Source organism: Tympanuchus pallidicinctus, unplaced genomic scaffold, assembly GCF_026119805.1.
Source record: "Tympanuchus pallidicinctus isolate F22 unplaced genomic scaffold, pur_lepc_1.0 scaffold28, whole genome shotgun sequence".
Taxonomy (NCBI): domain Eukaryota; kingdom Metazoa; phylum Chordata; class Aves; order Galliformes; family Phasianidae; genus Tympanuchus; species Tympanuchus pallidicinctus.
Genome location: NW_026294745.1, coordinates 4110558 through 4123294, shown reverse-complemented (window position 1 = coordinate 4123294; position 12737 = coordinate 4110558). Strand labels below are relative to the sequence as shown.

General features: G+C 36.8%; 1 protein-coding gene across 8 annotated transcripts in view; it reads left to right on the top strand.

The window, feature by feature from the left end:
• The window catches only part of RIMBP2 (RIMS binding protein 2), a 403010-nt gene that overhangs the window by 309987 nt on the left and 80286 nt on the right, over positions 1–12737 (top strand). For 6 of the 8 annotated variants that reach the window (XM_052691397.1, XM_052691394.1, XM_052691396.1 and 3 more), the window contains one exon: positions 8198–8335. The exons of the other annotated variants lie outside the window; for them this stretch is intronic. In XM_052691397.1, the coding sequence (XP_052547357.1) occupies positions 8198–8335 (138 nt within the window). The remainder of the gene's footprint in view (positions 1–8197; positions 8336–12737) is intronic. 8 annotated transcript variants of the gene reach the window in all.

The following is a 12737-nucleotide window of genomic DNA, read 5'->3' as shown; positions in this document are numbered from 1 at the left end:
CACCCATGCATATGAAAGAAAAATTGGTGAGGCTGATACATAAGGAAGGAAGGGCAAGTAAGAAGGGTAGGAATAGATACTGTGGCTCATTTAATACCAAATCTGATGTCCTAAATTGTACTGCCTCTGTGTTGAAGTTGTACAGTAGTGGCAGAATTTAAAATATTGTTTTTAAAAAGACCAAAGCTTAAGCTAATTTTTGTTCTTTTCTTTTCGGAGGAAGTAGTTCACTTTGCCAGGTAGTTTGATTATCAACTAAAAATATTGGGTTTTCTTAATTTTTTTTTACAATTTTGTTCATTTTTTGGGCTATGCGCACTGTTGCTTATCAGGTTGTTTCCTTGTGTCATCTGTCTGTTTTTATTTTATTATTCTGGTGATGTAGACTGTGAGATGTTTCTGTTCCATTGCTCTGATTGCGTGCCTGGATAGCCTCCAGTGCATCCTATTGTTCTTTCTTTGATCTGTGAGTGACAAGTGAGCTCTAATTTTTAAATTTATTTATTAAAAACTCTAAACAACAATCTTCCCACTCACAATCAAGTTCACTATTCTTCCAAAGCTGAATCTGTGTAATTAATCCTCAAGCTAAACTTAGCATTTTCACTAGCATTTGCTTTCTACTCCCTGTCACAATGAGCATTGTTTGATCTGGCTAAGACTGGGAAGATATTTGAATAGAGATGAAAGGAATCAAATATCATCATTGAGTGTATTTACTGATATGGACAATTAGGAATCACTCCTCCAATTTCCATATCATACCTTTTACCTACTGAGATATTTGTATAATCTGCCATGGCTATGGCAATCCTGTGGCTCCATACCATTACATTTTATTCCCAAACTGCTTGCTGTGAATTTTTTCCTCTTTACACAGAGGCCGAATGAATTATACAAAGCCAGTGGTTAAGTGAGTAGAACCAGGAAGTTGATCTGCATTCTCTGACTCTCACTCCTGTGCTCTGATGACAAACATTTATTGCTCTTTTATTCTTCCTCATTCATCTTACGAAAGAGATGTCAGTCACCAAATATTTGTCGTTAGCAGCCCAAACTAGAGGATCAAGCCTTATTATTGAAGGACACAGGACACACAGTCACATCTAGCCTAGAAAATAAGTTGCACATTTGCTTGATTATTTGAATATGATTAGAGCTTATTTTCCAAAGCAGGAAGTGTTTTGTTAGCTGAAATCAACAAGGTCTGTGTAGTCAACCTCTTCGAGGTTTCGGTTTACCTCATCACCACCTCCTTGCTGTTACTCTGTTGTTACACTTGGAGTTGTTACTGTTCTGCACATCTACCTCATGGGGAAAATTAAAGTTTGAGAGCTCTTGAAGATAAAAAGAGCTCTAGAACAATTGTCAAATACCTGATAACCCCAGAGTATGTCTTAAAGATTTCAGTCCCATTTTTCTCTCTTCCAGGAGAGGGCATTGACAATACATCAGTCATTTTGCAATGTTATATTTAAAAACTGAAAGTGGGTTTCCTTCAAGATGGTAGACCTTGTGAGAGACCTGTCTAAAGCACTGAGTACTGGGATGGATTTTAATAAATGAGTTAAAGTGTAATGTAGAAAATAAAGGGAACAATTAACATATAATTTATCTTGCAATTCCATCCATTTCAAACATCTGGCTTATGGCAAGATAGCTCTTCAAATATCTTTATCTCAAAGTATTATTTAACCCATATAAGCATGTGATATTCTGTCCTCTCTAGTTATGGAATGGTGTTTTGTGTGACAGGAAGGTAATTTAGTAAATGAACAAAATGAAAATATTCTCTTTTGTGTGTTCGAGGCATATTTAGGCTTGTGAAAAGGAGGGGAACACAGGCAAAGAGTGGCAGAGCCCTTGCACATCTTGCTGGTATGCCGTTGGCTTTCGATTCGTGTTATCTGTCCTTTCCTGCAGGAAGAACTTACTGTAAGCTCTCAGAGTTTTCTTGCATTGCTTATGGTGTCAAACAGAATAAATTGCGTGCAAAGAATCTGTAATTTCTGTGGATTTCAAACTAGAGGGACATGTGTATTTAGTTTAATTAAAGAGACTAAGAGCCAGGAAGGGAGAGAGATTATGTAGCAAGAACCCTTAATCTGCTGAGATATTGTGCTGACAGTAGCCAGTTAAAAGATGCAGCAGGTTCTGGAAAATTTTTTGCAACGTGTCTCTGCTTTACTATACTTGCAGCTGCTTCTCCTCCCTTTTTTTTTTTTTTTTTTTCTTTTTCTCTATTTCTTTAGAAATGCTCACAAAAATGATGCATAGTTCCATCTACTGTTCTGTCATTTGATTTGAAACTGTTATTTTCATCACTTTTTTGGCAGATATTAAGAGTTTGAATTTCTCTTCTGTGCCTGTGTCCCAGACCACACAAGTAAGAGGTTACAGATCACCTTTTTGTGCATCCTGACTCAGATATCAGTAAAATGCCATGTTTTGATACTCCTTTCCTTCATGTTTTCATGAATATTTTCATTCTCCTATGTTGTACACGCACAGCTGTCTCACAGCTCTCAACCTGCCCTCTCAAACCTCTCAATTACAGCTCCCTTGTAAGTATTTAAATGGCAGCTCAGCTTTCAGACAGAGTACACCAGTGCCAAAGATCAGGCCTTCTGACCTTGTCCAAATTTGCTCAGTGAAATAGGATTCCCCTGGTCCTGGGGTGTTATTGTTTACTTATTTCTTATTGTTTTCCTATTTGAAGAAGAAGTTTGCATGTGGAGCAGGTGTTGGCACTTCTCATTCTTATTGCTGATTTGCTTTTCATACGTTTGTTCTACTGGCTCATAAACATCACTTGAAAACTTTATCAGTTCAAATGATACTAGAAAGTTCTATTAGTTATGCATGAGAAAATAAAAAATATAATTAAAGTAATATATCATTTTGATTCTTTATTAAGAAATTACAAGAAATTTCTCTATCTGTAACAGGATAATTTTAAGCAAACAAAACAGAAGAGGAAATATGCCTGGACCAATGGGAAAACTTGCTGCTCTAGATTTATATATTTGATGTCTCATAGCCTTCTGCACTCCTAAGAGACCAATTCCTGCTTAGCACATCAGAAAACTCAAGAATAATTTAAAAGCAAAGAGTATGGTAACAATAGCTGCTCACTTCACAGATAGAAAAGGGCAGATTTTGTCCTTGGCGTGGCAGAGATTTTGCCCTAATCTGAGCCTGAAAGTGAGTTTTGATGATCACAGATTTGGAGAGAAAGGAATGAGATTTAAAAAAAAAAAAAAAGAGTCAATGTGTGGGGAGTAAAGTAGAAGGAAAAACCAAAATAACTCCCAAACTGTAAGATCTAATGATCTAATCTGTAGCAATCAACTAGATCATCTGGTGATCAGGAGGATATTATGGCTGTGCTGTCTATTGCAATGATGAAACATAAAAAAAGCTTTTGGCTCTCTTATTTCAAATATAAGAATTAAAGAAAAGAATTCATGTAGAGGAGCTAGTTCAAGGACAGACCAAGGCTATTTGGTCATTCCAATTTTCCCAGGCCACTGGAGACCAGCACTTGGCCTTTTTGCCCAGTTGAGGAGTTCATATACTTAAAAGTTGATCTTAGCAACTTCTCAGGGACAGAGACAGGTCCTCTCCTGGCTGTGATCACATGCTCACCCAATAAGAGAGATTCTGCAGGTTAATGGAGAAATGTAGAACTTCACTGGAATAGTACTGTTGTTGCAAAATTATTACTAATCTTTTCTATTAAAATACCAAACATCAAAAACACGGTGTTACGTTAGGTGTTGATATTGAGCAATTACTTATCGATGCTCCTCTGTTTAGAGGGAGATCCAATAGGTGTTCCTCACCTTTTGAATGCTTGTGGTTAATACATTTCTGGAGTCAGTGTTTAGCCAGCGATTCCGCTGACACATATTTAGAGGTAATGTTCTTGAAAAGTACAAGCACTGCTCAGCAAGAACGTTTCCATCTGTGTTATCAGCATTATTTTAATCCAAAATCCAAAACACCGCATCATTCCAGCTACAAGGAAGAAAACGATTCTAGCCAAAACCAGGACCTATGTATATTTAAAAGGAAGTACTGCTTGCAGGAGAGATTAAGGCCTGCCAAATGCTATGAAAGCTTTGCACTGGCCTTATAGTTTTGGAAGTTGTTCTTTCTTTCTTAGTTTCTTAATGCATCCATAAATGAATGGACGTATCTATAGAGTTGATTAAAGAAGGAACATAATAAAAGGTTGTAATTTTAAAAAGTGGAGAAAATGACAATGGAGTTGAAGATTCAAAATGAGTCTGTGTGATGTAAAGGCTAATGGTGCTAAGGCAGTAATCTCTATGAAATAATTGATGCTGCAGACATTTGTCTTTTCTAATAAGATTAAGGACCAGTTGGTGTGATCTTGCTAACTGACTGTTTTGTGACTTTGAAATATGTAGTAATAGTACAAACCTAGTGATTGTCTAATCCACCAGGAAACTCTCAAATCACGGGTCAAATACCATCAAAATATTTCTCTATTCTCAGCTGAAATAAGGTGGAGGTATTATTTAACTTAATACCAGAATATTAAAACAAACATATGTTGCATGGGTTGAAAGGATATCAGGAGCTGGATTTTCCAGATGGTATTTGAGATGTTTTGTGAGGACAAACTAAGCATTGCTGGTGCCAAACCTGCTTCTTAGACCATTTCTAAGATCATCATGGCTTCCTCAGACAAGACTCCATATTTCTCTCTCCCCACACAGTTTTTTTTTATAACAGCTCCATGTTTCTAGTGAATGTTACACTGATGTTCCTCACCAATGAATCAGCTGCGTTGTGTTTTTCCTCCTATATTCCAGTCTGAGAAAATATACCCTCTCATTTCCTGTAGCCAAGTACAGTTTTTAGAGTGCAAGACCAAGGAGTAGTGTAACTGAAGAGCAAAATGCTTTCAGAATTGGAAAAAATAAGTATGCATTGTTGTGGTTAACAAGTTCAAAACTGAAATGCTTGCTGTTTTTCTTTTTGAATCCTTCGATTAACAGTGAGCAGGTTATTGAAAAGAGGTAATAATTTTGCAAGTGATTAAAGGATTTTTTCTTCCTCAAACAGCTATTTTTCATAATTCCTTAAGGCTTGCTTCTTAGAAGATAGCAGTATTAGGAAATCCTTTCCCTACTGTAGAAAGCATGTTCCCTCTTCTCCAGTCTCTCCCCTGTTGCTGTCCATGTAACTTAAAGTTAACCTCAGTTACACCCCTGTTTCTTTGGCCATGTAGAGCGGCTGGTTTAGATAAGACTTGGTGGTAGAAAAGACTTGTAATAAATACTGACTTTTTTGCACTGAAAAACTAAAAACAGAAATAATTGCAAAATGCATGGAATGTTGTTTTATTTTTTATTTGTTATTTTTTTCTGGTGGCAAGCCAGTCCAAAGAGCACAGTGTGTGTATATACGTGCGGTGTTTGGAAAGGTGGCTGCCTGCGGCCAAATTACTGCACTGTGACCCTGTCAGATCTTATAAACTGCACAAGGTTAGGAATGTGGAGGAAAATAAGGAACCACCCCCAGAAGCTGCAGACAGTTGTGCTGAAAAAAATTATAGCATTCCATGTTTCCTTGGGCTTTGGTTTTGGATCAGTGCCAGTACTTTGCTGCAAATCTGGGAGGAACTGTTGGGGTCTTCTGGAAGAAGTGGTGGTACTGTCTTTTAGGTAGGATGCAGTACCCTGGCATTGTTTTTTTTATGGTTATAAAGACCCTATTACTTTTTGCATGTAATACTGTGCTTGTTTCAGTGCTAGAATGCTAATTCATCAGACTTATTATGCAGACTTTCATCAAATCAAACTGCAGTAATTTCAAATTGTTTTGGTTGACTGCAGTCTATTTTTGCTTTCACTGGCCATAAGATTCAGAAATTGTATTTCCTGGCATTTTTCAAGAACCACTGGGTTTTACATCAGCCATGCTCACTGAGCAGCATTTCAATCATGAACGAAATGAATTGTGTTTCTATAAGAAATTGTACATGAAAGCAGTTTCCACCCAAGTGAATGGGTGCTATGAATAGGGATAGATACGTGCTATTCCATACGTCCTGTGACATCTGTATGGAATGGGAAAGTATGTTATACTGCTTACTTAAATGTGGATCTCATGTTCTGACAGTGAGGTGTTTCCCCTCTGGAAAGACTAGAATTTCAGAAGACCTTGGCATTTGTAACAAAATGGGATGGAGCCCTTCAGTAGTGTTTTGACTGCAAATCCTGTGTTTGCACGCCAAGCTTCGAGCACATCAGAAACTCTTCTGTTCTAGTGCAGCAGTGAGCCCTCATCTTCAAGGCCTTTGCCTTTAAAATGTTCTGCTTGCCAACCATGCAGTCCTTGCGGCGTTCTACTACTGGCAGGTGTGACTATGCTTTGTTTCCTTTGTTTTTGTTTTTAAGAAATAACGTGCCCTCTGAAAAATAAACTTTGATAAACTTATTGATCACATAAAGTGACCTTCTCTAAGCACATATTTCCTTAACAAAATATACTTGTTATGAAACAGAGTTCTTTAGCAGTAAGCTTGCACCTTAATGAGTCATTCAGATAAACAGGTTCCAGTGAAGATTGAATTACAATGCTGTTCAGCTGACACAAAGCAACCACTAGTTCTTCTCAGGAAACTCATGAATAAATAAAAGATGCTTTGCTGTCAGGCCCAAGACTAACAAAAATGTAAGGGTTCACGCTTTTCAGTGTGATTTCCATGCTCTACAGCCTTGATGTTACCATCAGAATTAGATTGGTGATGAAGATATTTGACATTATGTAAGTAAAGACATTTAAACATAGATAGAAATGTGGGGGTATGAGTGGAAATATCTATCATTAACTCGGAACAATCTGTTGGATAATAACCTATGATATTTAGCTTGTGCATATATGGTACAATTCATATGCCTTGCCATTTTGCATGTGGAGGGGTCATATACAAAATTATTTTTAGAATTCAATTTTAGTGAAAAACAAGATGTTTGAAATATTTCAAAGGACTTATTTATGCTTACCATCTACCAAAGCCATTGAATTTCTTGCAGGATGTTATCCATTCTGTTGCTGCATTGTTTTTTATCATGATTTCAGACCAGAGGTGTTTATCTTTACATTTACACTTTGTGTTCATTTTGTAATTACTGTTGAATAGTCAGTCTCTAATGTTTGTAATGAATAATATGCTGCACATGTGTTAATTCAAGGGACAGCCTGTTGAATATGCATACAAATCTACTGTACACATGCACTGCTCAAATACAGTGATGGTCATTGTGCATATTTTGGAAGTACTGTACAGAACTGAAGTTTTAGAGGTGATTTAACTATACCAGTAAAAGAACACTTTAATTACAGTGTTGTAAGTTGCATCTCATTATGTATTTATTTTTTTAACAAACCTATTTCTGATCCTTTTCTAGTGAAAAGAGCTCCAGCTCACCTATGTGTTACTATCCACAAAGTGGATAATCCCATAGATATCCTTATGTTGTCGATTTTGACACTGATACACTAACAAGCCAAATTCTGGGAATAAGAGAAACAAATTTGTTGTATTTGTGCATGCTTTTACATTGAGCTGATTTGTTTGAAATTATCACAGTACTGATATTGAGTTTTGTCTATTCCAGTAATTAATGGCCTTTATAGTGTTGTTTTATAATTGTAGTTCTCTTGGTAAGAAAAGAAAATGCTACACGAAGGATTAAATATATTGTAGCATCAAATTCTCTAAAGATATGGCAGAAACATGTGCCTCTTCAAATTATATTTCCTTGAAAATGTAGTGTGTTGTCTTTAGAAAGGATTTTGAGAATGTTGTTGTTGCTGGCTCCTTCCAAAAAACTTTAAAATAGCAAACCTGAAGATGCCTCGTAAGTGCTTGTAGGTGAGCTGACCAAAAAAAACCCCAAAAAACAAAAAAGCACAACACTGAGTTTCTGATGATACTTTGTATAAGGCTGATGTCAGACTTCAGTCTTTTTGCTTGCCTTGACATTGTCTTTAGTGCATTATTTCTATTATCCCTTTCAAGAGGTTTTCAGGGTAACTTGCAGTGAAAAACATGTTAGTGAAACACACTGTTGTATGAAGGGTAAGTGCTACTCAGCTCATGCAAACACAGTTTAAATGAACTGGTCACTTATTTGTTTTGTTTCTTTGTACACAGTTTGGAAATGATCCATCATGCCTGTGGTCTGCAACTTCAGCATGCACATCTGATCAGGTTGAGTTTATAGAAGAGACCCAGATTTCTAAGTCTCATGTCACCACATTAAATCAAGAGTATCATCACTGGCTGTTTTCAGTAAGTTCTGTCTCTTTCTCTTCCTTGCATGAGTTCTAGCAACAGTGGATTGGAGATCTTTTGAGGCAGATAGTTGAGGGAAGGAGAGTTTAGCTCCACCATCTTTATAACGTTAGATGTTGTATTGATTTCTTAGAGTATTGTAGATACAAATGTGTACTTAGGATATAATTTTAAATTTGAAAGGAGAATTTAGGAAAGGAAAATGTGATATAAATAGGAATTGGAGTGTTCCATTCTGTATACATGTACACAAAATTGCAAGATCCAATGCTGGAGGGTTGTGTTCAGAACAGTCCAGTCTGCTCAGGCATGTACATACGTATGGACACTTGATTCTGAATATCAGCACATTTTTCTGATTGGACTTCCGTGTGCTTGCACGTGTTCTAATTTTCAAGCACCTTTTGTAGTTAAAGCACAAAAAAAACATATCAGAGGTTCTTTGGATATAACAACTATAGGATTGTGTTGGTGTACCAGAGGGTATTGGGGTGTGGCTCAAATACAGGGCCTTGGTTTCTTCTCAGATAAAATACTGTTATGTAAATACAAACATCTTTGAATGCATGAAGGGGCAAATTTTTGTTTCTTTTTAAATTCAGAGTTGTAGATGGGACACTACATTCTGTTTTCTGTAATTAATAGCTGTTTTATCTGCTTTTGCTTTTATTACATGAAGTATTTTGCTTCTTTCTGGAATGTAAAATTATAGTGTGTTTTTTTTTCTGTTTTTTGGGAGAGAGGAAGAGATTGACTTAATAATGAAAACAAAAGTATTGAGAAAAAGGGAGACAAATTTTCTAAAGTTTCTGTAGATGGTACGTTGAACTAGTTGTGTTGAGCAGAATTTTGCAGTCTGTTTTCAGCAGCAAGTGCAGCTCTGCATGTAGAGACCTACTGTGTACATGGCTAAAACTTGTCAGTTGCCTGAGATAGCTAAGCCACAATTTCATGGTTTTCCTTGCCATAGAAATGCTTGCTTAATCAGGGTACTTCTTCCCCTGTCCATCCCAGCATTATTTTTAGCACAGCTCACTGCCTTATGCAATTCCCTGTGCAGATGCAGAATCAGTTGTAGTGGCACAACTGAGAACTGTGGCATGCCTGTGGGGAGGGAGCAATGGGCAGATGTTTGTTCATGCTGCTTCCTGCAGAAACAAACCCTGGCATTTAATAGTACATTGTAACAATAATGGAGACACATGAAAATTATTATTGGAAATTCAAGAATTTCAGGAACTGTGTATATTTTCTATATTACTTTGGAAACACTATAAAAGTCCTAAGACACTTAAATCATTGACACGGGAAAAGCTTTTGATAAGTTTGAATCTCTGGATTGACTTTATTCTTTGTTTTTTGTTTTGTTGATGTGGAAACAGAACAATTGCTTCTGAATGCAAAGCAATGTGAAACTTTGTCACTTGGCAAGGAAACATCTATCATCTATTAGAGATTAATTTTTTGTCAACAGCTAAGCCAAGCTGTACTTCAAATTTTTGTCTTTATCAAGAGCATAGTGTCAGATATTCATTTACACATACTAGTTCAAGATGAAGTAGCTTACATCATTCCTGTTCTTTAAGTTCAGAATTACCTGAAACAGAGTAAACTGAAAGTTCCAGAGCTTCCATTTAGGTATGTACTTGAGGGATTGATTTCTCAACCTGAAGCAGGTAGATATATGCATATATATATATTTTTTTCAGATAAATACTGTCTTCAAATGAGACAGAAGAGCATTATTTGCTAGCGCTAAGCCAATTACGCATCTTAAAATTCAGTTTGCAAAGCAGAACCTCAACGTTGAAACTTGTTCCCTACATCTCTTCATGTCCCCACATTAGCAACTGTTGCTCTTAATTCTTTCAAAATGAAACAGATAATTTTATTAGTCTTGAGTTACTGTTTATCGCAGCAAACCTATTTAGTACGGTGGTGCCTCTTGAGTGACGTGTGAGTAATGACTGTCTTGATATGTTCTGCACAAAAACAGAAGACTGTGTGTTCAGGGATAATGTAGTGCACTTATTACTCTTCAAAAAAATGTTTCCTATGGATGGCTAGTGAACACAGGGCCAAGCGTTTTGCAGAGATGCACAGTGAAAGCAAAATAAACAATAGACTGCAGCAAAAGAAATTCTTATTAGATCTAAGCCAAATGTTCTTTCATCATCATTAGATGATGGACAAACACCAGGAAAATTGACAGAGAGAGCAGTAGGACAATGACAGAGCAGTAGGTACCTTGATGGCAGGATTACAGTTTCCTAACAAATACTGAACAATACTTCTTTCATATTATATTTATTTGCAGTACTTTGGGGCTCGTTTTAAGTTATGTTCACTTCTATTCACTGTTTAATTGCAAATATAATACTTATTTAATAATTATATCTTATAATATGAATAATTAAATTATAATCTAAATAAATTTATATCAGAAGAATTTTTGGAAGTGCAATTCTTCTACTGTATGATTAGGCAATGGCTTCACTGCTAGAGAAAAATCCTCTAGTATTTTAGTAAATGAAGACCAAATATGTATACATTTTTAATCTACATACAAAAGTTTTTTTGTCATTATGTATGCTTTCTGCATACATAAATATAGCAGACTCACACCAGTTACCTGTTAGTTACCAGGCAACAGCAGCATTTGACACCACCTGCAGCTGCAGTGAAAGACGTGCAGGTCCTTGATTGTAAATTAAAGGGCTCTGAATGTTGAACTAAGGTTGATAAAAAGGGCATTAGTGCAAGTACATTGCCATTTTCACCACGGTAGCAATATGTCAGCAGAGTTTCTCTAACAGCATCAGTTTGCTGAGATATAACCATCTCGGACACGCTCATGGTGGAAAAATTGTAATTACTGTATTCTTCAGCAGTACAGTTTTCTCTGAAGTAAGCTGTATTCTGTGTAAGCCTTTTGCCTCTGTGCAAAGCAGGAATCTGTCATGATGGCTTCTGAAATGTTTTCTTGGATTCCTTGTTTAATGAGGTGAGTGCACTAGATGTTCATCATGTTAGGCAAAACCTGGGCTGAAAGGAAAAAAGAAATATTTTTTTAAATTCATGAGTATTATGAGCATTCCGTGCTATTCAGGGGTACTTTGCAGTCTCTTAATGATGGCAGAGCAATGAGGCTGGATATTAATGAGATAGTCAGAGTGATTCTGATCACTGTGCTGGAGTTCAGCCTAGCTGTCTGGCTCTCTTGCTATTGTATACAGTGGTGTGTGTGACTGTATATGTAGCATCCACTGTACAAGTGGCCACAGTTTATCTCCATGAGGAATATTTACTGAAAGTGGTGCACTACCTGTGACCTTGGTGTAGCTTATTTTGGGGGCGGAGCGGGGGGAGAAATTAGCCCAGCATATCTTGGGATGTTTTTTCATACTCTTTCCACATGCACACAGCTGTCTGTGAAATACTTACACTGCTCTTAAAGAAAGCTTGACAGGTGATTTTCTGTGTTTAGCGGGAAGGTTGCGATCTAAATGCCTTATTTCTGAAACCTACTGAGAGTGAGATATCTCAGTAGGATTTTAGGATTTCACTGAATGTTCCTATGAAGTTTCTGTACTGGTTAAGTTTTTACCTTCTTGAAAAAGCAGTTTCAGACACATTCTGCCCGTTAGTTCACTGTTACCTGAAAGGTGGCGGGTGGACAAAGGAAATGAGTCGCGCCTAACAGAGCAAGGAGATAATGAGCTATGTAAATAATTAGCAGTACATTTTATACACGTGCTCATACAGAGCCAAAAGCACGTTGGCCTGAGAGCATGATCTCAACGATGTAGGTGAGATTACCCATTTCAGCAAGACAGATGATTTTCTCTGTGCAGCTTTTTAGAATTCATGAAATGTTAAATGCGGTCGTAAAGGAACAGAAGGTGATCCACAGCAAAGCACGCTGCATTAAGACCACTAGTGGGCTTACTTTGAAATTCACTTCTTTTTATTTTCTGTTACCTTCTGTAGCAATAGATGGCATGTTTCATGTAGCTGCCATGAAAATTTGCAGATCAGTTCTCACGTGAAAGTCCACGGGGAGGGAAAAAGGGCATAAAAATGTAACATATAAACAAGGAACACAGATGTGAAATGTACTCTACCATCTGTATTGCTTCAGTTGACAGAAGATAAAATCCAATACTGGACCCAAACTGGTCTTCCAGAGAAGACTGGGGGTGGATTTCGGTGGGAAATTGTCTTCTCCAAAAATCCAAGGCTATTATTTTTACTTTTATATATATATATATTTTTCATTTAGGTAAGAAAGTAACTATGGAATATCTATTAAGTATAGGATAACTCAGTATCTCTTTACTAACAGTTTCCTAGCCTACTGTAGACAGGCAGAATTTTACTTCCAAATGTTAAAAAGATG